Source organism: Candoia aspera, chromosome 1, assembly GCF_035149785.1.
Source record: "Candoia aspera isolate rCanAsp1 chromosome 1, rCanAsp1.hap2, whole genome shotgun sequence".
Classification (NCBI taxonomy): Eukaryota; Metazoa; Chordata; class Lepidosauria; order Squamata; family Boidae; genus Candoia; species Candoia aspera.
In genome coordinates this window covers 94,179,142-94,202,174 of record NC_086153.1, presented here as the reverse complement: position 1 = coordinate 94,202,174, position 23,033 = coordinate 94,179,142, and the positions used below count along the sequence as shown (strand labels likewise).

Here is a 23,033-nt window from a genome sequence, read left to right as displayed (position 1 = left end):
TTAATTTTTCATCAGTAATCAGAATTACTGCAAAGAATATGTGATCCTAGGGAAGTGGGTGGGGGAGATGGTCCTGCTTCTCTCCTACTGTTCACACTAGGGAAACATCCCTCTCTAATGCCATCCTAATTATGATTGAGCTGTGGAAGAAAGTGATCAAGACTGACTCTCTTCATGCACTCTCTTCCCTAACACAATTGGGCATTGGTGGTGGATGTCATGTCATGTCACTGAACTGTCAGGGCAGATGGCTGACACAGGCTTCAGTTTGGGACTGTAGAAAAGACCAACCCTTTTTTGAGAACAAAATTACCAAGTTGAAAATGTTCATTACCAAGCTTTAAAATGACAGGTTGATGAATGATCAACAGTGTCTGGAATTAAGGGGGAAAAAACACTGAAGTCCCATCTGGTGCTTCCTCTAGTTTCCAGATTGCAATCCAAGAAAGCTGCGTAAATATAAAATATTTCCAATAAATCTCTCTTTTTGGTGCAAATCACTTTTACTCTGTTAGGGCCTTTCAAATAGAAGTTCAGTGAGTAAGCTAAATTTTCAGGGAAATGCAGTTAGTCAAAATATGAGGACATGTCTCTTCAGTACCACAGAGGAAAAGAGGAAAAGATAATTATTTGCAAAAAAATCTGTTCTGAAGTATGGAAATTACTTAATCACATCTAAGTTATTTTAACCGGAGATGACAGATTGGAATCAAGAGCGTTATGACTCAATCATGTTTCCTGGATGCACCACTGGTAAAGGGGGAATTCTTTTCTCAAGGAATGGCATGTACATATGTTAGATACCCATATGTGTATGCCTAGATAGCCAGTGTGGTACAGTGGTGTGAGTGTAAAGAAGCATGATACAAAGCCAACCATTCTAGAGAGATTGTCCCATTTGTTTCTCCATCAGCTGATGCATTAACACCACTATTGCTTTTGCCTGAAAGGATCCTAGCCAATCAGGCATTATGTAGTAAATGTATGGCACCACAGTGCTATGGAGACAATTTGATCTACTGAGGCCAGATAAATCCCATTCATAGGACATTCCTGAATAGATGAGATATTTCATATAATAGCTTCTCTGAAGCAATGACAGTGGCCAACCATTGCTGAAGAAAACATTTTCATTGCATTGATTGAAAAACAGGCCTTTTTTGGGCACAGCTGTAATGTGGAAAACTTAGTATTTCTAATTGACTGCTACATGTTCATTCAATCTATATGTGTTTTTAGGAGTAAAAGGTACAACAGGTGTGATGGTGGTACCCATGGCTATGACAATGAATTCAGAAGTATGGAGGTAAGAGATTTGTTGATTGCCTTTCCTTTCTGTTTCTTTCTATGTCACATTGGTTCTGCTCAAAGGGATTCCCAATTCTCAGAAACAGTGATTGGAGAAGTAAATAGTTAATGTGAAATTAAATTATGTAAGTAAAAACATGATCAACTAAATCAGAGATGAGTCATATCTGGCTTACAACAGTTCTCCATGAAGGTCCACAATTCCTTGATAACTTAGTCTTCTGCCCTCTTGCTGTGGAGTTGTACCTAACTTGATACATCCATGGGAATGTGGTGATTTACAGCAGCAGAAGCTGCAGCAGCAGCCAACAGGTAAATGTATATGTCTAAGATGGGGGTAGCGTAACAAAATATTTAAATAAGGGAGGTAAATGTCAGCAGTGGGTCCTCTGGACTTGCCTCTTTTTGTCATATGCCCAGGCTGCAGGTTGAAAAAGAGTCCTTTCCAGGCCTGCAGCTAGGTTCTGTGTCACACATGGATTCTGTGCCCATTTTGGCGCCCCCCCAGTGTGGCGCCCAGGGCACATGCTCTGCTTGCTCTCCCCCCCCCCCCCCCCCGTTGCGGCCCTGGTCCTTTCCCTGTGTTTAAGACATTATTTCTATTGAATGTGATCCCATTAACCCTTTTGAAACATTCAGCAGAAAACCAGCCCAAGCATTTCTCATGTCCCAAGCAAAGGCTTTATGCTAAGACTCAAGGTAGCCATCTCAAGATTTACATTATACAGGTCATGGTGTCTTGAGTAGATGCACAAGCAAATTGTGAATTCTGTTGAGTGACCTCTTTGGTAAAGGAGACGGAATTAGTTGAAAGTTTTTAACTAGTTGAAAGCTTTTAATTCACAAATCAACTATCTGAAATTAACAGTATTTATATCTTGAATTTAAAAAGATGCCACATTGGTGTGATGATTGTCTTAATTCCAATAAAACTCCCAGACTCAGAATCTTGATTCAGGTTCTTGGTTTATTTAGGAAAGAGTGCAAACAGGTAAAAAGCTGAGAATGAGGAAAGTGCGCCTAAACTCAAACTAAATAGCGTCTTTGCAAACCTCACCCCACCCCCTCCCTCACAGGCAGCCCTCCCCACATTCCCAGGTGCTCCTAACGAGCTCTGCTGATCAATGGGCTAAAAGACCTTGACATTTAAGAGACAGCCGAAATACATTCCTCTCTGGCACAATTCAGCACGTCTCCTGTACAAGGTTCCCAGCAGCACCCCCCCAGCCAGTACCCATATCAGCACCATGGCAAGCGAACCGTTACGATGTAGCAACACCGGAACGGTGAACATGACAATTGGCTTTTTTAATGAAAAACAAAAACTGGAAGCTATTTAGTAAATCTATTTTCTGTTATTGTCCAGGCTATCTTTGTAGCACATGGGCCAGGCTTTAAGGAACAAAATGAGGTGAAATCTTTTGAAAACATTGAAGTTTACAACTTAATGTGTGGTGAGTATGAACTAGACCTTGTCTAATTTGCAACTGGTATTTTTTTTAAGGCAAAATGGAAACCTAATTAACTAAATGAAGAAACATAGAATTATTATATAAAACATACTACCATAAAGAATTATATAACACAAAACACATCTAAAGGAATGGAATAGCACAATAACTGTTTGGCACTTGGATCATATGTAGTAATTATTTATTAATTATGGTGACAGTCCATCTTTCCTGTATAGTGGAACTGAGAAACTATATGTGTGGGATTTCCAAATGTAACAAGGTATTTGTTCAATTGTTGAATCTCAGACAATTAAAAAAAATACATTTTTCAAGCTATAATTCACAACTCTGCCAGGATGGAACCCCACCACATTCTTGAACCTGAGGCTGTTTATCTCATATTCATACATAACTAGAAAATCTGTGATCCGTCGGGTCATCGTTTCAGAGATATTTCCTTACCAGATTCCTCAATGACTTCAACAATGGCATAGCTTCTAATGTGCTGCCCTCACTGGAAAAGTTCTTAAAAATTCAGGGAGATATTCACAGAGGTATCACAAAGGCCATGTCATTCATATTGAACCATATAGCACAAACATCAGGAGCTGACCACAGAAAATGTTTTATGATATTATGTCATTAAATGTTTTCTGATCATTTTTATGTAATAAAATGTTTTATAAAATTTGCCAAATTTCAATTCCACAGGAGTCATGGGTCCTGGATTTTGGACACATTCTGTAACTGTATTGATTTGCTTGTGGGAAGCTGGCAGGGAGTGTCAGAATTTTCCTTCCTCCCTCCCTCTCTCCCTATCTTCCAAGTTGCTGCTGGTTTTCCTATTGACTTGTGGGAAGGTGGAAGGGAGCGTCCTTCCTTCCTTCCTTCCTTCCTTCCTTCCTTCCTTCCTTCCTTCCTTCCTTCCTCCCTCCCTCCCTCCCTCCCTCCCTCCCTCCCTCCCTCCCTCCCTTCCCACATATAATATAGGGTTGCACCATTGCCCCCCCCCCACGACCCTCAGGAGAGCCCTGGTGAAGCTTCTCCTCTGCCTCGGCTGACCCATGGAACTGCCTGTCACTTTGCTGGGGGGAGGTTGAACAAAGGTTGCTGTGGACGATGAGGTTCCCCACTCATGACACCCACTCCCTATTCCAACATGTCCCCAAGGGCTGCCTCTCTTGAGGGAGGAATAGGACTCATCCATTGACCACAGGCACCCCCCAACCAGCCCTACCTCACCAGCAGGCATCCCAAGTCGCTCCCTCATCCTTCCCTCAACTACCACCACCATTAACAAATTTCACATTTCTGCGCCGGTTCCAAAGCAGCCAACCGCCACTCACCCATCGGGCCTTGCCACCAGCCAATTGGGTGCAGGGGACAGTGGGAGGTGAGAAAGAGACAGGGATACACCCATGACAATCACGTGACCTGGGCTGACTGCGGCAGCATGGAAGTGCAACAGTGTTGAAGGGGCCACAAGTTTCGCAAATTTAAATCCCATGGGAGACATGGGTCCTGGATTTGGGATGCATTCTGTAAGTTAGCCCATTTGAGGTACCTTATTTCAAAAATTGTTGCCCTATGACACACTGTTTCAACCAGTTAAAGGTCATAGAAATGAGAGTTTTCGTAGTATATAGATTAAGGAGAATCATATTTTTAATATAAAGTGTTCTAGATGAGATGTATCTGTCAGGTTTAGGGAGTCAACCCTGGGTAGGAAAGCATTTCCATACCTTATGCATATGCAGTCCACTTCAAAACATCCCCCCAACTATTATTGTCTGTATATACTGTTATGTATTTTATGTTCTCCTGTAACCAAACCTATCACATGGGTGCTGTACTGCTGCCTTTTCTTTGAACCCAGTCCTCCACATGAATTCTCCTTTTCTGAAGAAATTGACACTGAATACATGGAGCATAACAACAATACACTTACTTTACATGCAAAGGGTTCAGTCCCTGGAAGTGGAGTACTCAAAGTAGAATGGCCTCTAGTAATGAAAACAAGATGGGTTCCTCAGACTATGTAGACTGAGAGCAAAGCATATGCAGAGTGCATTAGTCATAATTCATCCAGGCATTAAGTCAAACCACACTTTTAAAAATGAAAAAAGAAGAAGAAGCAGAAGCAGCAGTAGCCCAGAGCCAGTGCACCCCCGATGACCCTCTGGAGCACATCACCATAATCCTTGAATTATGTAAGGGTTAGCGTTAGGGTAAAGGGTCACTCAAAAGATTTTCTTGCTTTTTCATCTGCAAATGGAATATCTAGCTTTTGGTCATGCTCTATTCTCAGCTGAGAGCCCAGTAGGCCACCTAAACACTCTTGGGAATATTGTTCTTAGGTAGATCTTTATAGGTTTTGTTTAGAGAATGGTCTCTCTGTAACTGCAACTATCATAGGCATGCCTCTTCCCTTCCAAAAGTAGTTCTGCAGTAAAACTTGACAATGGCAAGTTTTCTGTCATAAAAAGTTCTATAACTTCCTTTATGGTTGATTTTTTAGCAATATCAGATTTTACTAACAGTCAGAATAAAAGCAATTGCTGAGGAAATGTGTCTGACAAGTCACTATCATACCTATTGACCAGAAGTTCTCCAGCGCCATACAAATCATCTGTTGCTGACATCAGGGTTGAGGACTATGGGGCATAAAATGTAGAAACTACTTTATACAGGCCTGCAAATCTGTATTTTATCTGAAAGATTGCTCTGTCTGGTGTTGTAAAGAACACATCACTCTGAATTGGCCCGTTGCATATGTTTGTCTTTGATCCTCACAAACATCATGTGAAATTTCTTCAGCCATGCCACATGTCAATCTTGAAACTGCTGAGATATATCCTAAAACTGGGCCATTACCACAGCACTGTAATACATGAAGTTGCACTGAGTCCCCACATCTTGCAAATTATTAAGAAATACTGCAACTTGCTTAGTTCAGTTTGTGGCAACTGTGACCATTTTGAAATTCAGCCAATACAGTTTCAAAATTGTTGTGAGTGGCACAGTCAAAAAGACCATGTGGCACTTCTCCATTTGAGATTCCAGAGCTTGTGCTTCTGTAATTCTTTCCCAGTTCAAACCTCAAATATCAGAACCCTGAAGGAGGTTCAAGCATGTGCTTGAAGAAAGTCATTGATGCACCGTGGAAAACCTGTATTTTTAATTTCACAGATCTCATGAAAATTAAACCTGCTCCAAACAATGGAACACATGGAAGCTTGAATCACCTCCTAAAAACTCCTTTCTACGATCCAACCCCAGCAGAAGAACAGTCTTCTCCTCTTTTGTGCCCTTTTGGCTCCTTGCCCAGTCCAGATGTTTCAGGGTGTATATGTAGCTCAGTAAGTTCTCAGCAAGACATGTGTCCTAGTGTTGTTGTTTTTTTAATCTGAATTGTCTATGTATGCTTGACCTTTCTTTTGAATTTTGGCATATTTGTGTATTTGCAGATAACAGATTTAGAAGCAGTGAATGAAAGGTTAAACCTCAATAATCAAGCAAGTAAGTCTAGTACAACCCCATTCCTAATTACTGAAAAGTTTCAAAGGTCCCAGGACTCATTTGGGATTCAGTTTTCATAGAAGAGGTTGTATTCAGATATATAAATTTAACAAGTATATAAATTTGTTACATACATTTAATAAATATATGAATATTAAATTTAACTATATAAATTTAACAAATAAATAAATAAAGCTATATAAATTTCACACACACACACAGACTGATCATGAGCTCTGCAGATTAACATGCCAGCAGATTCTTGATCCCTGTAAGAATGCTTCACCCTGCATCCCTGCTCTGACCTGTCAGTCAGGTTATAGGTGCAGAGGAGGAGTGCAGGGCAAAATGGGAGGGAGCACTTATTTATTTCCTTATCCATCCATCCATCCATCCATCCATCCAATTTATATGGACCCCCAACCCACAAAATGTGGCTTTGGGTAGCTAACATAGGATTAAAAAACAAAACAAGATAATAAACCACAAGAACATAATATAATATAGAGAGCCAGTTTGGTCTAGTGGTTAAGGTGCTGGGATAGAAATCAGGAGGCTGCGAGTTCTAGTCCCGCCTTAGGCATGAAAGCCGGCTGGGTGACCCTGGGCCAGTCACTCTGTCAGCCCAACCCACCTCACAAGGTTGCTGTTGTGGGGAAAATAGGAGGAGGAAGGAGTATTAGGTATGTTTGCCGCCTTGAGTTATTTATAAAAATGACAAAAGGTGGGATAAAAATTAAATAAATAAATAAAACAACATATACTTTTTGAGGCCAAAAAGCACAACATACTCAGAATCTTAAACTATTTTCCACATGGGCTTATCCAACATCCTAACCCCGTGCTCAGAGGAAGGATCAAACTTTTAAAGTCCTGCAGATGCCAACAGGGTTGTGGCCATCCAAATCTTAGGGGAGATGCTGTTCCAAAGGGCAGGCACCACAGTGGAGAAGCCACACCTCTTGGGTCCCATTGGATGGCATTGTTTCATGTGGGGGGGCAGGTAGCATCCCCACTTTTCTGAACTTGTGGGCAAGCGATTATAATCAGAGATAGACAGCTCTGCAAATAACCCAGGGATGGGCCAGTTGTATAGGCGAATTCCATCTTTGATGCTGCAATGGAATTGCAGTGCTCGCAGTGAGTAGCATTGCTGCCAATATTGAGAAGTAGATCTGTGCAACAGATGCAGGAATAGGCAATAATAAAAACAGCAAGAAGTACACCCATGTGAAAATCTTCCTTGTCAAAAACAATGGAAGACCTGTAATGCAGGCATTGGTGGCAGAACTAGGGACACACAACTGGCAGCATCTGGCTGTGTTTCCCCACTGAAATTGATATTCTATGCAACAGCATGCACTCTTCTTGTTTTTTGAGCACAGGTCTAATGCTCTTTGAAAAGACTTCTGAGCTTGTTTCTGTGTTCCTAGCAGTCCATGTAAGACCTCAGAAGTGCTTTTGAAAGTGTTGGTCAGGCATTACGCAAGCAGATGTCTCTGCAGAAGTCAGGAGTCCAGACTCCCACGGCCCAAACCCAAAGGTTTATGGGGGATAGTGGAGAGGAAAGGGTATACCTGTAGCAGCCTAAAGGCTAATAGGTGGGCATAAACCATATTACCAGTCAATCAACCTAAAGTTATGAAAAAGAATATGGAAGACTCTATAGACCAGTGTTTCTCAAACTTTGGAACTTTAAGATGGTGGACTTCAACTCCAGAATTCTGGGAGCTGAAGTCCACACATCTTAAAGTTGCCAAATTTGAGAAACACTGCTATAGACAGTCCCCATGTTATGCAGGAACCAAGTTAATGTAAATTCTACTGTACGCAAGGAATGTAAACTATAGTGGTTTTTAAAGTGGGTTGTATTTAGACCATGGGTGTCCAACCTTTTGGCTTCCCTGGGCCACACTGAGGAACTACCTTGGGCCACAGATAAAATATATAATATAGTTAATGTATATACTGTAAGTAATAAACCTTCATTTATTTTTTAATATTTTTATTATAAATTTTTTAAAAAGAGGGCAACATAAAACTAGTGGGATATTTGACCTTGTTTTTGTGAAACTAATGCATCAGTGTCTGGTTTGATGAAAGTGGTTGCAATTCTCAGTAAGTTCTCAAGGTGCTCATCAGAAATTTTAATTCTAATTTTACTCTTTGTGTGCTTCAACCTTGAAAATAGTTGCTCACAGATGCTGCCAGAAAGTGGTGTCATGAATAAGGTGTGATTGTGAAGTGAGAGATATTTTTCTCTGGGAAGATAGGTCTTATAAAAGTCCAGTAGAGAGACATATGGTGAATTCCCCATGGTACCATGTTTGGGAGAGCACCCAAAACACAGTCTCAAAATTCCCAGTGGGCTGCATTACAAGCTGTTCAGGGCCGCATGCAGCCCGTGGGCCACAGGCTGGACCCGCCTGATTTAGACCTAAGGTGGGTTTCCAAAAGAGGCATCACCATTTGGGGGGGCAGAGGATTCTTTCTTTCTTTTTTTTTTTTTTAAGAGAATGAGGTAGAGCAGAGTTTTTTTAACTTTTTGCTCTCAGGACCCCTTCCCACTTTTAAAAATTATGGAGAACGCCAAAAGAGCTTTTGTTTGTTTGGGTTAATATTACTGATATTTACTGTGTTAAAAATTGAAATTGATGCATTAGTAGAGTATTTATTTATTGGATCATGTAAAAATAACAATATTAAACCCATTAAATATTAACATTAGTATTTTTGTCATGAAAAAGCCCTATATTTTTTAACAAATAAAAAATAATGATGATAAGAGTGGCATTAAGTTTTTGTAAATATCTTCAATATCTGGGAAATAATTTTGATTTCGCAGACCCCTGAGAGGGTCTTGGGGGACCCCCAGGAGTCCTTGGACCACACTTTAAGAAACACTGAGATAGAGAAAAGGAAGGTACGAAGTAGAGGGAAAGAGCTGCAGATACATGCAGATGCATGCACACAAACACACAGAGCGATAGCTTCTCCTATAGACATGGAGTTATCAGCTGCTTTTCCTCGGCAAACCGTTTGGTGAACTCTGCACGGCTGCAGATCAGAACTGTTCTCCAGAAATGGGTAACAAGTAGTACCTCATAAGATTATTCTATTCTTCCTTTTGACATTTTCCTGGACATCACAATCGTGATAGTTATTTATATGCTTTTCATACTCATAAGGGACATATCTCTCTGTATAGCTCTGTTGATCTGCCACTCAATCAAAGGAATAAATGAAGGCAGTTTTATGTGTATTAGCACCTTAACCAAGGTATCCATCACTGCAAATTGTATGTTCTCTTCCCAGCTCCCCACTAATTCTGTCATTGCTGCTCATAGGAGCTTTGCTTCCAAACCAAATAGCAGCATGGTGAGGTTTTGTTGGTAGTGGTGCTTCAACTATTTTCCTTTAAATGCTTGTAATCTCAAATGGTGTGTTGGAGATGTAGAGTTTGGCTGGACATGTTGAGTTAGAAATAGCCAGCATACTGGCATCGCATAGGCCAGGAAAAATCCAAAGCCAGGTTTTAAATGGGCAGCTTTCCAATTGTTTCCAATTGTTTTGTTCTTTCCAATATACTGAAAGGCACAAATCTTGAATGAGCAAATTTACTTCATAGTAACTTTGGAAAGGACTGTACAGTATCCAGTTAATGTGGATGGTTTATGGTTTGCATTCTAGAAATGGAGGCTGAAGCTCATAATTTGCCTTATGGTAGACCCCAGGTTCTACAGAAGCACAGCAAGTACTGCCTCCTTCACCAGACTAAATATGTGAGTGCATATAGTCAAGACATCTGGATGCCACTATGGAGCTCATATACTGTCAGCAAATCAGTAAGTTTTCAGATTTATTTACTTTTTGTAGTAAAATGGAAGTCTACTCAGAGGAAAAGGGTAATGGTGTATAAGAAAGAGGATCTGAAGAGAGGTAGAGGTAGATGCAGAGGTGGAGATGGAAATGGATAGAGATAGAGAGAGATAAGATGCATAACTTCAAGCACAGGGCATTCTTCCTATTGCTGCAGAACATTTTTCTGCAGCAATAGGAAGTTTATTTCTCGAAAAAAATCTCAATGGACGGTATCATGTTTATAAGCAGACTTCTTGTCTAGTTATATACTGAATTATACACAGTTCACAAACAAAACCCTTGATTTCTCAATCCCAGGGTGGGATGCCAAAAATGACTGATGGGTTATGTTCAGAAGGGAGGTGGTTGAAGTGGTGTAAGGCTGTGATGCAGCCAAAGATGGAGAGGTTTTATGAGCTTTACAATAACATCTTCCTTACTGTCTACTGACTGTTGCAATGTTTCTTTTTGGCAGTCAAAACACACTGTTTATCTATGATCCCACAGCAATTTGCCTCAGAATAGATACATGAACCCATAGTTACAAAACTTTTGAAAAAAGGGTTTTTTCCCCCATTGAATTACATTTTTACCCTAGTGATACTAATAACTTATGTTTCTTTATGTGAACAGTTTCAAATGCTGAACTGGGAGCACACCTGATATTGAAAAAGTATTATATTGGTGTTATTTCAATTGATTCTCCATGGTTTTGAATATGCTATATTTAAATTAAATTAAACTAAAATTATATGACAGGGTCCTGTCATCTTCTCAGCCACAGAGAATCAAACATCTAGCTCTTTTTCCAGCATTCTTCTTTCGGACAGGAAACTCCTAGCTTTGAATTCTGTTCCTTTTAGCCACAAAACCAATTTCTCACTGCCATTTTCCAAACTGTCAAACTTATTTTCTCTTGAACTGCCCAATTGTGTTCTTTCTGGGCCTTCTAACTGCAGTCAACATCTGCTGAACCTTTGACCAATCTAAACTGTATTTTTCCGGTCTTCTGCCAATATTCAAAGCTTCAGCTTGAGGCCCCCATTCCACAGCAAGGAGTGCCAAGATAGCCCTAGTCTCCAGTATATTACAGAGTGGAAAAACACCGAGATATACAAATACAACACCTGTTCACTGAATGATATTTCTGATAGTGTCAAGATGGCATAGTGATGTTTAAAGAATACCTATGTGCATATTCTCTTAAGATATTTTGGAGTTAAAAGAAAAGCATGTGTAGGGCAGACAGTCTGGAGTGTGGCCTGCTATTTTTGCTGCAGCAATTCCCACTGCTGAAGTTAGCAGTTCTCCTTTAAAAACCAATCAGTGGTTTGGTGGTAAAAAGCATGATAAAGAAAAGGAAGGCAGGGTTCTCTTCTGTGTGATTATTTTGGCATTCAAGGCACAGGGCCATGCTTTCTCTGTTATTATACTTTTCTGTCCTCTATATGTACCACTTCTATGCTGTCTGTGCAGAATGCTACACTTTCTAAGAAACTCCATCTGTGATTGACACAGACAGATGAGCGTGGGTGAAGTTTGTTGAAATCACTATTTTCAGTTTTCTGGATTTCTTTGGGGTGAGGGGTGGAGAATGGTAGTTTATCAGTATGTTGACAAAAGTATTTCACCCAAAACTGAGTGTGCAAGATTGAGGAAAAGTTCTAGTTCTGTGGATATGCTTGCAGTCCTAGGCATTTCTAGATGGAACTGGAAAAGTCTCTTCTGTGGGCCTTTGGAAGTCACTGATCACAGGGACTATGAATATGCTAAGACCTAAGACAGAATGTAAAAGGGACGCGGTGGCGCTGCGGGTTAAACCGCTGAGCTGTCGATTGGAAGGTTGGCGGTTCGAAACCGCGCGGCGGGGTGAGCTCCCGTTGCTTGTCCCAGCTTCTGCACACCAAGCAGTTCGAAAACATGCAAATGTGAGTAGATTAATTGGTACCGCTTCGGCGGGAAGGTAACGGCGTTCCGTGCAGTCATGCTGGCCACATGACCCGGAAGTGTCTATGACAACGCCGGCTCCAAGGCTTTGAAACGGAGATGAGCACCGCCCCCTAGAGTCGGACACGACTGGACTTTACGTCAAGGGAAACCTTTACCTTTAAGACAGAATGTGACTGGCTAGTTTGTGGTTCACTGCATTGTATAAACCCAGCCACTGGGTTAAATCATTTATCCATCTAGCCCCAAACTGCCTACATTAACTGGCAATGATGTCCCCAGGTTGAGGGGGTGGGGATTGTTCCAGCCCTGATTGGAAATATCAGTGATTTATTCTGTATGCACAACTTTTGCAGTCTCTGAGCTACCACACCTTCTCCAGGTGGATGGAGAAGATGCTTTAGATTACCTTAGTGCCCTTCAGATGTCTGGGTCTAAAATAAATATAATTCCCAGCTGTTAGAAGACGCTAATCTGAATCCTTGGTCTGAATCAACAGAGATTGCTTCTTTTTCTTCAGAAAATAATGATCTTGTTGAGATATAATATTAATAAAAACATTATCCAATGCTAAGTTTGGATCAGGGTCTCATTTTCCTGGAAGTTATTAATTAATCTGGTGCCGATGTATATTACATATATATAAATCCACATAGATGCTGTTAAAAATTACCATATTTGCATCCCTGTGTTTTGTTTAATATGCTTTACTTGTTACTTTTGCATATACACAGCAGGCTTTGATAGAAGAGATACAAGAAGCTTTTCTGATTCTCAAAACTGATGGCATCTTTTAATATATTAAAGTTGGAGACAACATTTATTATTTTTTATCGACCTAAGTCAGTCCACTGCAGGATGAAGGCCTCTTCACTGAATCTTATAGAATATAATTTACCATGCTGGTCCAGTGTGGACTGGTAGCGGCATATTTTCAAATTCCCAGTCTAGGTTGAGAGAAATTGACTGGTCCAAAGTCACCCAGCTGCTTTGTGTGCCTAAGGGAGGACCAAAACCTGGATTTCCCTGTAGATATGTATATGTATACATACACCTACATACATACATACACACCCAAACACACATATTCTCTTCCATGACATGTAATCTCAGTCTAGAAAGAGTTTTTCTGATGTTATGGAGAGTGTGAACAAGAAGGGTTCTCCACAGCATAAAGAAGCTGTTGCATCACTCAGTCTCATTCAAGGGAGATCGTGAAGAGAACATAATCCAAACAAAGTTCACAGAAAAATTGAGCTCTTATAGGAAAATCAGGTCCCAATATTTCTGTGAATTCTGAATATGGTGTCTTAAAGGACAGGTCAAAGGCTTCTTTAATACTTGAGATTAATCTAGCATTTTGCTTCAGCTGCATTTTAAAATAACATTGTGAGCCATGCTGAACTGTTAGGGAAGCTGATGAAATGTATTAAATAAATAAACAAGATGAGCCACTAAGCTTGTGTTATTTTCATCCTATAAACTTTCACCTATAGCATGGGTGTCCAACCTTTTGGCTTCCCTGGGCCACACTGAGTGAAGAGGAATTGTCTTGGGCCACACATAAAATATATAATATAGTTAATGTATATAAGTAATAAAACTTCATTTATTTTTTAATATTTTTATTACAAAATTAAAAAAAGAGGGCAACATAAAACTAGTGGGATATTTGACCTTGTTTTTGTGAAACTAATGCATCAGTGTCTAGTTCAATGAAAGTGGTTGCAATTCTCAGTGAGTTCTCAAGGTGCTCATCAGAAATTTTAATTCTAATTTTACTCTTCATGTGCTTCATCCCTGAAAATAGTTGCTCACAAATGTACGTGCTGCCAAAAAGCGATGTCATGAATAAGGCATAATTGTGAAGCAACGGGTATTTTTCTCTGGGAAGATAGGTCTTATAAAAGTCCAGACATGATCAAATGTTTCTTTGAATTGAATGTCTGATGGCAACTCTATGCATTCCATTTGAAAATTCGGAGATAATGTAGTTATGTCGACTGAAAATGGAGTCAAAAATATACCAAAATATTGATGATTTTTCCAGAAATCTTGAAAGCTGTTCTCAAATTCCTGTATCAAACCAAAAAGCAAGGCTGCATATTTCTCGCTGTTCACAGGACAGTGTTTAACTAACGTATTAAAATGTATAAAATTATTTTCCGTAACTTGATCTTGCCATACTTTAAGTTTCATTTCAAATGCTGTTATGGTTTGAAACATTGCAGTGATAAGTTGGTTTTCACCTTGAAGACGCATGTTTAAATCATTTCAATGTGTGGTCAAATCCACCAAAAATGCTAAATCTGTGAGCCATTTTTCATCTTCAAGTTCTGGCACAAATTTTCTTTTTGATTCCATAAACCACCTGATTTCATTTTGCAGATCATAAAATCTTTTCAGCATTTTACCCCGACTTAGCCACTGTACTTCAAAAAAGTAAAAGATGTCCCCATAATCAGCATCCATACTTTTAAGGAACTCCTGGAATTGGTGATGATTCAATCCCTTGGCCCTTATGGAATTAACTGCTTTGATGGCAATTTGAATGACATTATCCATTTTTAAAGCTTTCGCTCATAAATTTTCTTGATATAGAATGCAGTGATACTTCATCAAAAGTGAGTTGCTGGTGGCACTTGCATTGTCTTCTATCAATTTTGTAGGTCCCTCACTTTTACCAACCATCACCGGGGCGCCATCAGTAGATATACCAGATATGTTGACAATGGTTAAAGAAAATCGCTTTAATGTCATTTTTACCACTTCATACAAATCAAGAGATTTAGTTTTGCTTTTAATGGCACCAAAGAAGCCATTCTTCAGTGACATTATATTCGTTATCAATACCTCTAATAAAAATGGCAAGTTCAGCCATATCTGTAGCATCAGTATTTTCATCCGTCACCAAAGCATAATATTTGAAATTAGCAGCTTTACTCTTCAAACCGTTTTTGATAGATTTTCCTATTTCCTCAGTTTGCCCAGCTATAGTCTGGTGAGACAAACTGATTTTAGAAAAATAGCGTTTTTTATCAGGACAAATTATATCTGCCACGCTTTCCATACATTGCTTAATAAACTCACATTTGGTAAATGGTTTTGATTTTTTTTGCAATCAGATTTGCTACCAAATAACTAGCTTTTATAATAGAGTCCTTTTGAGTTGTGACTTCTTTAAAAAAATTGTTGAGACGACAGACTTTTTTTCAGTTCCGCTAATTTGTCTTTATGACAAATTCCTTGATACGTTTTGAATTTGGCATCATGTTTTTCCATATAATGCCTTTTCAAATTGTAGTCTTCGAAAACTGACCCATTTTCCCTACAAATTAAGCATAGTGCCTTAGTATTTGTCTCGACAAAAAAGTAATCATCTGTCCATTTTTCACTGAATACTCTTCCATCATCCGTGAATTTTCTTTTTTTATTTTCTTTTTTGGGTTCTGTTTTCTGTTGAAACGACATTGAAGCCATGCTGGAATAAATTTATTTAGGAATAAATATACTTTTAAAGAAATAACACACCAAGCCCATCGTAAATTGTTAGGTAGGCAAATAAAAAAGCAAAGTTTCATAATCAAATAAGAAAACTTACATGTCTACTTAATAATAATACCAATAAATGCCTGTCGTCACAGAACACATGTAGGTAGGTTGAAATATTATATATAACTCCAAGTTGCCACAAGCTGACATGTGTAGTGGGTGGTGGCGGCATTAGCACTGCACTGCCCCCTCCCCTACACAGCATTCCATTGTTTCTACCTACAGAGTCCACGCTCGAGCACTGCACGATCAAGTCACAAAAAGAATAGCAAAATAATGTTAAAAGTTTACGATTTTTGAGGACCGCATTACTAGCTGATTTAAAGATTTTTCAATCTAATCAGATAAACATTAAGATGTTTATATTTTTTTCATGAAAAAGGGCATCTGCTTCTCAAAATGTATTGATTTGTACAAAGGATGAGACACTAAATAAAAATCGTGTTGATGAAGAATTAGGCGAATGGGTGAATGGATCTCAGAAGTTCTGATTAGCTTGGAAATATTTTATTTATATATTTCAAATTTCTCTCACTGCCCATCACCCCCCAGAGGGGACTCTGGGCGGTTTACAACAAAATAAACAATTTAAAACCATAAAACCTAATTTACAATGCAAACTATCATTATAAATAGATATAAGATCCATTGTGGCGAAAAGCTCTCATTCAATGGGGAGGGCACTATGGCGCCAACCACCCCCAGCAAGAGCTGTTGCCCTTCCCATCCCAGGCAAGGTGGCAGAACCAGGTTTTCAAATTCTTCTGGAAGGCCAGGAGCGAAGGTGCCCACCTCACCTCTGGGGGCAGAATATTCCAAAGGGCGGGCGCCACTGCAGAGAAGTCTCGCCTCCTGGACCCTGCTAGATAAATGGAAAATTGCAGTGAAAAGACAAATCCCATATTGTAGAGGGATTTCCCCTACACAGTTGCTATCTCACCACTTCTGAAGATAGCCATTACTTTAAGCACCAACCCCTGGAGCTTTATAAAGCAATATTTGAATTGGAGAACTTCGGTGCACTTCAAGTGAGCAACTTGGTCCAAAGAGTTCTGGAGATGAATCTAGCTTTCCGTCCATGCTAGGCTCAATCATCCCTTCCAAGTGCTCAAACTCTAAGGAAGAAGCCTTAAACAGTAGCCACCTAAAAAGCATTTTGTTGTGTCTGTTAATCCCCTCAAAGATTGTTCCTTGCACTGACAAAAAAATGGGGAGGCATGGTAAGACCCAGCTTGGACATGCAGGCTTGGATGGTTTCAAAAATGGAAGTCCCTGGCTTTTTCTTTTTGCTTCATCTTACATTCTTATGATGCTGGTATTTCTCCTCCTCCTCTTCCCCTCCTCCTTCTCCTCCTCCTCTTTTTTCAGCTGGCCTTTTTCTCTTTTTACTTCACATGGAGAAATTCAGCAGAACGTTTCAACCTTAAAATAAATCATTTGTTAAACAAATAACTTGTCTGTTCTTGAAAATCTTCCGCCAGCTGTTTAAGCAATAGTGGAACTCAGCTTATTAGTAAGGGCAAAAAAAAGTTGTTTAATGATCTGATCTGGCATTTGATTAAATATGACCAACAATAATCTGAACTAGTCTCACAAAAATAGTGCTAGAGGCTGAAGTCAGCCTCTAGCACTTTATTGTAAGTCAGAGGCTTTGCAGCTGAGATACTCCCCAGTTTTTCTGAGGCATACAATCATGATTTAAACACAAAACATTTTGTCTTTGAAAGTTGGGGGAAGAAAACATTCATTTTCAGGGGCAGGGAAGGATTTGGTTGTACCAAACCATCAACCTCTCCCATACAGAGACACACTAATATTTTCTTCCTCCCTTCCTGCCTCTAACACGCACACACAAACTTTTTCCCACTCCAAGTTAAAAATATTTATGCTGTTAATTCCATGTTGAAGAATTTCTAAATTATCCTAAAATTTGTCACATTAAGGGACTAACTGCACTTTATACAAAGATTTTTAACTGAATCCCATGCACTTTTTTAAAAAAGAAAAATGAAAATTCACTTTGTAAGACAGAAAAGTGGCTTTTGGGAGGAGAAGTCCTTAACCTTTTCCCCTCTCACTGGTTTATTTGCAGTGATCCAGTAATAAATTTGCCCCTTTTCTCCACTCTGACGCAACTTCTACTATTATCGTTTGCCACTAGCAAAATAAAACAAAAACAGTAATATAGTTTAGATGCAGATGAGTTCATTTCATTTGTTTCCATTTCCTTTCCTGAACTGGCTGTTTTGAATAGAAATGGGAATAAAACAAAAGTAAACCTCATATTCATTCTCTCCATTATAGGATGGCCAAATCATGTTTAGAAATAAATGTCACTCTTCTGATTTTGTTCATGAGTAAGCTAAGCATTGCATTTATTACCTTTTCTTCGCACAATCTGGTATCTTACAATGAGAACTGTATACTGTATCTACCAACGGCATGTTCACACATGCGTGTACATCATTTAGTTACTTAACATTTCCTCAGACCAAGTTCTCACTCCTTCATAGCTTTCAACTGAGTTGAAAGGAAAATGTTGACATTGATATGGCATTGCATTAAATGACAATGCTGACTGTAGGTCTTGATTCAGATTGGGTCATTCTTGTACAATACTCATCACTTCATAAATGGTTTTATAAAATGTGGAAGAACTTTTGAAATAGTAATTCAATCGATCATGTATAATTATGAAATGGACAGCCAGATTAATAGATACAGTACACCTCTCTGGTTCGAGGAGTGTACTGGATTTTTCCATTTTATGACTTATTATTTACATCTTATGACACTTTAAAAAAAAAAGACCTGGAAGTGGCTGAAAGAGGACCTGGAGGCCAGAGCAGCTGCTTCTGAATACTGTAGTTAAAGTCCCACAAAATACAAATAAATTATGCCTCTTGACACACTGATTACTGGCTCCCTTTCGAAGGAGGTCCTTTTTGCCAAAGACGCCCACTGTCCTTTTCCTCTGAGCCCAACCTCCTGTGCAGGCTGAGCCAAATCTTAGCAGAGACGGCAGGTGCCAGGGCTGTGTTGGCCAACCTCCGGGCACCTAATTGGCTGCTGCTTGTGCAGTGAGAGCAAGGCCAAGAGGAAAGAGAGGCATGGGATGGCAGCATTTCCACATCACTGAAGCAGATGCCTGGGCATTCCAGAAGAAGCTCCTTTGAATCCTAAGGGACATACTGCCAAGAACACCTGTGGAAAACTATAGTTTGGGACAGAGTCTTCCACTGACCCCTGAGAACTTCCTGGCTGCCGGCTGGAGGAAGAGTGAAGAAGTATCTCAATATTGCAGATATGGCTTTTCCTTAATACCGTTCCTTTGTCATATACCATGTGACCAGGCAATATTGGTATGTAATGTAGCATGCAAAACATTTTCATGAAAGTGGATGATGGGTACAATTGTTTTATAGTGTCTTAAAAAAAATAAAGTGATACCATGGAATGCTGAAGAACAAGGGACAGACTGGATACGTATGAGAGGGAGGGGCAGGAAGGCCACTTCTCTTTTCAGCACTGCCATGATTCATGATAAAAGTAGGAAAAGAAAGAATCAAGGAAAGCCAGGCTAGGAAGTCACAAAACCCAAGGTTAGCCACGGCTGTGGGTGTAATACTCTCTCTCACCCTCTTCTCTTCCAGCTGGTTAATGCACCTTCTGTCCCTCCCACTGCTCCAGACTGTCTGCGGCTTGACGGTCGGATCCCGGCAGCTCAGAGCCAAAACTGCTCCAGCTACCAGCCAGGCCTGACGGTCACCCACGGCTTCCTCTACCCTCCCAGTTAGTAGCGCTGTTCTTTATATAGAGCGAGCAGAATGTTTTAATTAGAGGGATGTGGCTGAGTGTTTAAACATATACATAGCCTGAAACCTCCGGATAAGCGTGGCATTCGGGGTGGGGGGCGGGGGGTGGGGGGGAAGACAAGCAAAGGAGAAAACATTTCAGTGGTGTTTCTGGCCTGTAAGAAGAACGACCGTGTAATATAACCATTGCGTTTTGTAGGCCCAGACCGCAGGGTCTCATGAGTCGCTTTTCAAACTATTTCTGTTCCACAGATTTGCATTTAAAGTGAGTAAGACCAGAAGGTGCTGCAAGAAAGACTGCCTGATAAACTGAACTAAAAAAAAAAAAGAGATCAACAGCAAGAAGAAGAGTATATGGAATATTAGGAGGGTTAGGCCTTATCTTCTCTCTCTCTCTCTCTCTCTCTCTCTCTCTCTCTCTCAGAATCTCATCAATTCTATTTAACCATGACTTTCTGCGTCTTTTCCTTTCTCGTGATCCGTTTATAAAGAGTGACCAAAAGTGGAACCACCTTCTTCCCTTCTCTCTCTACGGCCATCTCAAGGGCACTCCTTTTGTGCTGGCCACTCTTTCTGTATTCAATCCATGTTTGTTCTGTCTCTTCTTCTTGTGCCACGCACACGGCTTACGTATTTCATCCTCACTGCATTCAACTTACTTTTGATGCTGTTCCTGACAGACCCAACACTGACTCCCATATAAGAAAGTGGGCAGCAGCACACTCTTTTACACAGATGCTTTCACTTCTTTTGACAAGCACTCGTTCCTCACAACAGACCACACACTGCCCACTTCCTTTCTCCACCCATCCTTGAGTTTAAATGTGCTAGGGAAGATGTTTGTTTGTTTGTTTGTTTGTTTATTTATCAAATTTGTCACCACCCATCTCCTCTCACCAGAGAAGGCAAAGATGTTGGCAGAAGTGATAATGAGAAAAAATGGGAGAGTGCCTTGCATTTTTATGTCAAGCAGGGAATGTGCAGATCTAATTTCTGCTCTTTAGCAATTCATAAGAAATGTATGAATGTGAGAAATTCTTCATTTCTTGATTTAGATGAAGTGAACAAATTTGAATTGCAGAATGTCTGCATGTACATGGAGTTGAAATGCGGTTGCTTAAAATGATAAAAGTGGTACATGATAGCAATAAAGCATATGGGTGGCCATATAAATTGAATTAAGGAACGGAACAGAATGGAATGGAATGGAATGCTTAGCAAATGGTTCAAGACTGAGCAGCGAACAACACATGGATGTGTGATGGACCCTCAGTTGTTTATTTATGGATGAAATTATACAGAATGCTTGTGATGATGTTAGAGGGGTGTTTGTTGGGAATATAAATGTGTGCATGTTTTTGTGTGGAGTTGATGCCATGTTGTCATCTGAGAACCTGAATTATTTGCAGGAAATTTTGGACAGGTTCTATGATGCAATGAGGGATATGAGTTGAAAAGTAATGCTTTGAAGACCAAGATGGTTGTGTTTAAGAAGGAAAGTAGATAGCATAACACACATTATACATAAATGGCTAAAAACTAGAGCAAGTAGATGAATTTGAAAGAAAGAAAATAGCAGAGAACAGAATATCTTAGGAAAAGTACTATTAATCAAGCTGGAACTCTGAAACAGAAAGAAGTCCATTGTGCAATGTTTGTTACTGGTCAGCATCTTTCTATTGTGTTGTATTTGACTTCTTGCGTGAGTGGAGTGCAGGAAGCATTTAAATAGTACAGAAGTAAATTCTTCAACATTATGATTGAAATAGTATTCAGCTGAAACAAATATGTGCTTTTGATTTCTTTTTCACTATTCATGTCAGTAATCCACAATTCTTCCCCACAGACTTCAGCTCATCTGTTCTTGAGCAGTACGATGCTCTGGTTACTAGCAACATTGTTCCTATGTACAAAGAATTTAAAAGTAAGTTCTGATAATTTTGGCAGGATAACTGCATTATTTAGCAAAGAATTAATGCTTTTTCCAACCATGTTTCCCACCTCTAATGTCTCCCTTGACTTAAACTTGCTTTGGGGGGTTTTGTAAAACAGCATATGTTCCATGTCTTTTGCTGGAACAATATTGAAATTATTGTTGCTGTTGTTGTTCCAGTTTAGATGCCCTGACTCCAGAATGACTCTAGGCAGTTTACAACATAGCAGGCTTAATAAAATATCATATGATGATGAAGAAGAAAAAAACATAAATAAAGAACAAGTAATATCATAAACAAGAACAAGAACTGGCAAACCACACAGAAAATATAGACGAACATTCATCAGGCACGTTCTCCAATAAGAAATGAGTATTTTACCACCAACATTTCTCTGACTTAAATTGTCAGTGATTTTTGTGGAATCTCCTGTAAGAAACTGCAGATTGATATACTTTTGCACCAGTTAATGGGGAAATAGTGGGGCCAATTCAGCCCTACCATTGAGCAGACTGAGAGAGCTGCCTCAGGCAGCAGGTGCTGCAAAGAGCTGTGGAAGCAAAGAGCTAAGGGTGGGCTTTGTTGCAGCATCTCCATTCCAGATATAAATGGGAGGTTCAATTTCAGCCAAGATTCACAAAAGCTAAGGACTAGGCCTGTGATCACATCCAATTCTCAAATTTGATTGATTTTATGGCTTAAAAATGAGAGGTAAGTTTTGAGCAAACCCGGAGGACATGCATTAAAGTTCCCATCACTTCTCCATCAACATAATGGATGCAGTGGAAAATGGACACCCACGCATTTGATTCTGTCTTGCTGTCCTCCTAATTACAGGATTGTGGGATTACTTCCATACGACCCTACTTCCAAAATATGCTACCGAGAGAAATGGACTAAATGTGATCAGTGGGCCTATTTTTGATTATAATTACGATGGGCACTTTGATTCTCGTGACACAATCACACAGTAAGTAAATTCAAAAGGTAAACCAATATTTTAATTTTTCTCATTTGCTTAGAATAATTTCATATACAGTTAAAAAAAGTAGGATGTAAATGGCTGCAGCCCTTTTCCCAATGAACGTGACATTAGTTTACACATCATTCGCCAGATCCTTTCCATCCAGGCAGTTTTACAGAATCAAGAGCATTTTTGTAGCAGAGGGAAAGGAGGGGGAAGGCGATGCAGGAGCCTCCCCCGCTGCATTGCCCATCCAATAAGGACAAGCAATAATAGCCAGATTTAAAAATCTTTGAAGAATGCTGAACACTTTCCCTCCCTCTAACAAATGAAAGCATGAGATACACTTACATGCATGTGCATATGCATATGTGTGTTTTGCGTGTATGTATTTGTGTGTGTCTGTATATATACACACTGTCATGAGTAAGGATGGCGAGCAGGGGGCTCCCATCCAGACTGTTAAGCGCATGCGTAGCACTGAGGAATTAGGTAGCCATTCAAAGAGACACAGATCGGGACCGCCTTAACCTTTGGGGTTTATATGGCTGGGTTTTTCCCACGCTTCTTCAGTTTGTTAGGATTCCTGTTATGTACAAGCAATAAAACATTAGAGACCAGTTCCTTGTCTCAGCGTGTTTCCTGGCAGTTAGGACATCAATCCTAACAAACTCCTACT

At 39.8% G+C, this 23,033-nt stretch overlaps 1 protein-coding gene across 2 annotated transcripts in view; it reads left to right on the top strand.

Moving 5' to 3' along the window:
• Positions 1 to 22,372, top strand: part of LOC134501915 (venom phosphodiesterase-like) — a 65,263-nt gene extending 42,891 nt beyond the window's left edge. The window contains exons 16-23 of one of the 2 annotated variants that reach the window (XM_063309926.1): positions 1,240 to 1,306; positions 2,675 to 2,762; positions 5,952 to 6,121; positions 6,230 to 6,281; positions 9,972 to 10,126; positions 19,295 to 19,433; positions 21,303 to 21,380; positions 22,228 to 22,372. In XM_063309926.1, coding sequence (XP_063165996.1) covers positions 1,240 to 1,306; positions 2,675 to 2,762; positions 5,952 to 6,121; positions 6,230 to 6,281; positions 9,972 to 10,126; positions 19,295 to 19,433; positions 21,303 to 21,380; positions 22,228 to 22,364 — 886 coding nt within the window. In that variant the 3' untranslated portion in view covers positions 22,365 to 22,372. The remainder of the gene's footprint in view (positions 1 to 1,239; positions 1,307 to 2,674; positions 2,763 to 5,951; positions 6,122 to 6,229; positions 6,282 to 9,971; positions 10,127 to 19,294; positions 19,434 to 21,302; positions 21,381 to 22,227) is intronic. The other variant, XM_063309934.1, reaches the window with a different exon arrangement.
• Positions 22,373 to 23,033: the final 661 nt, after the last annotated feature.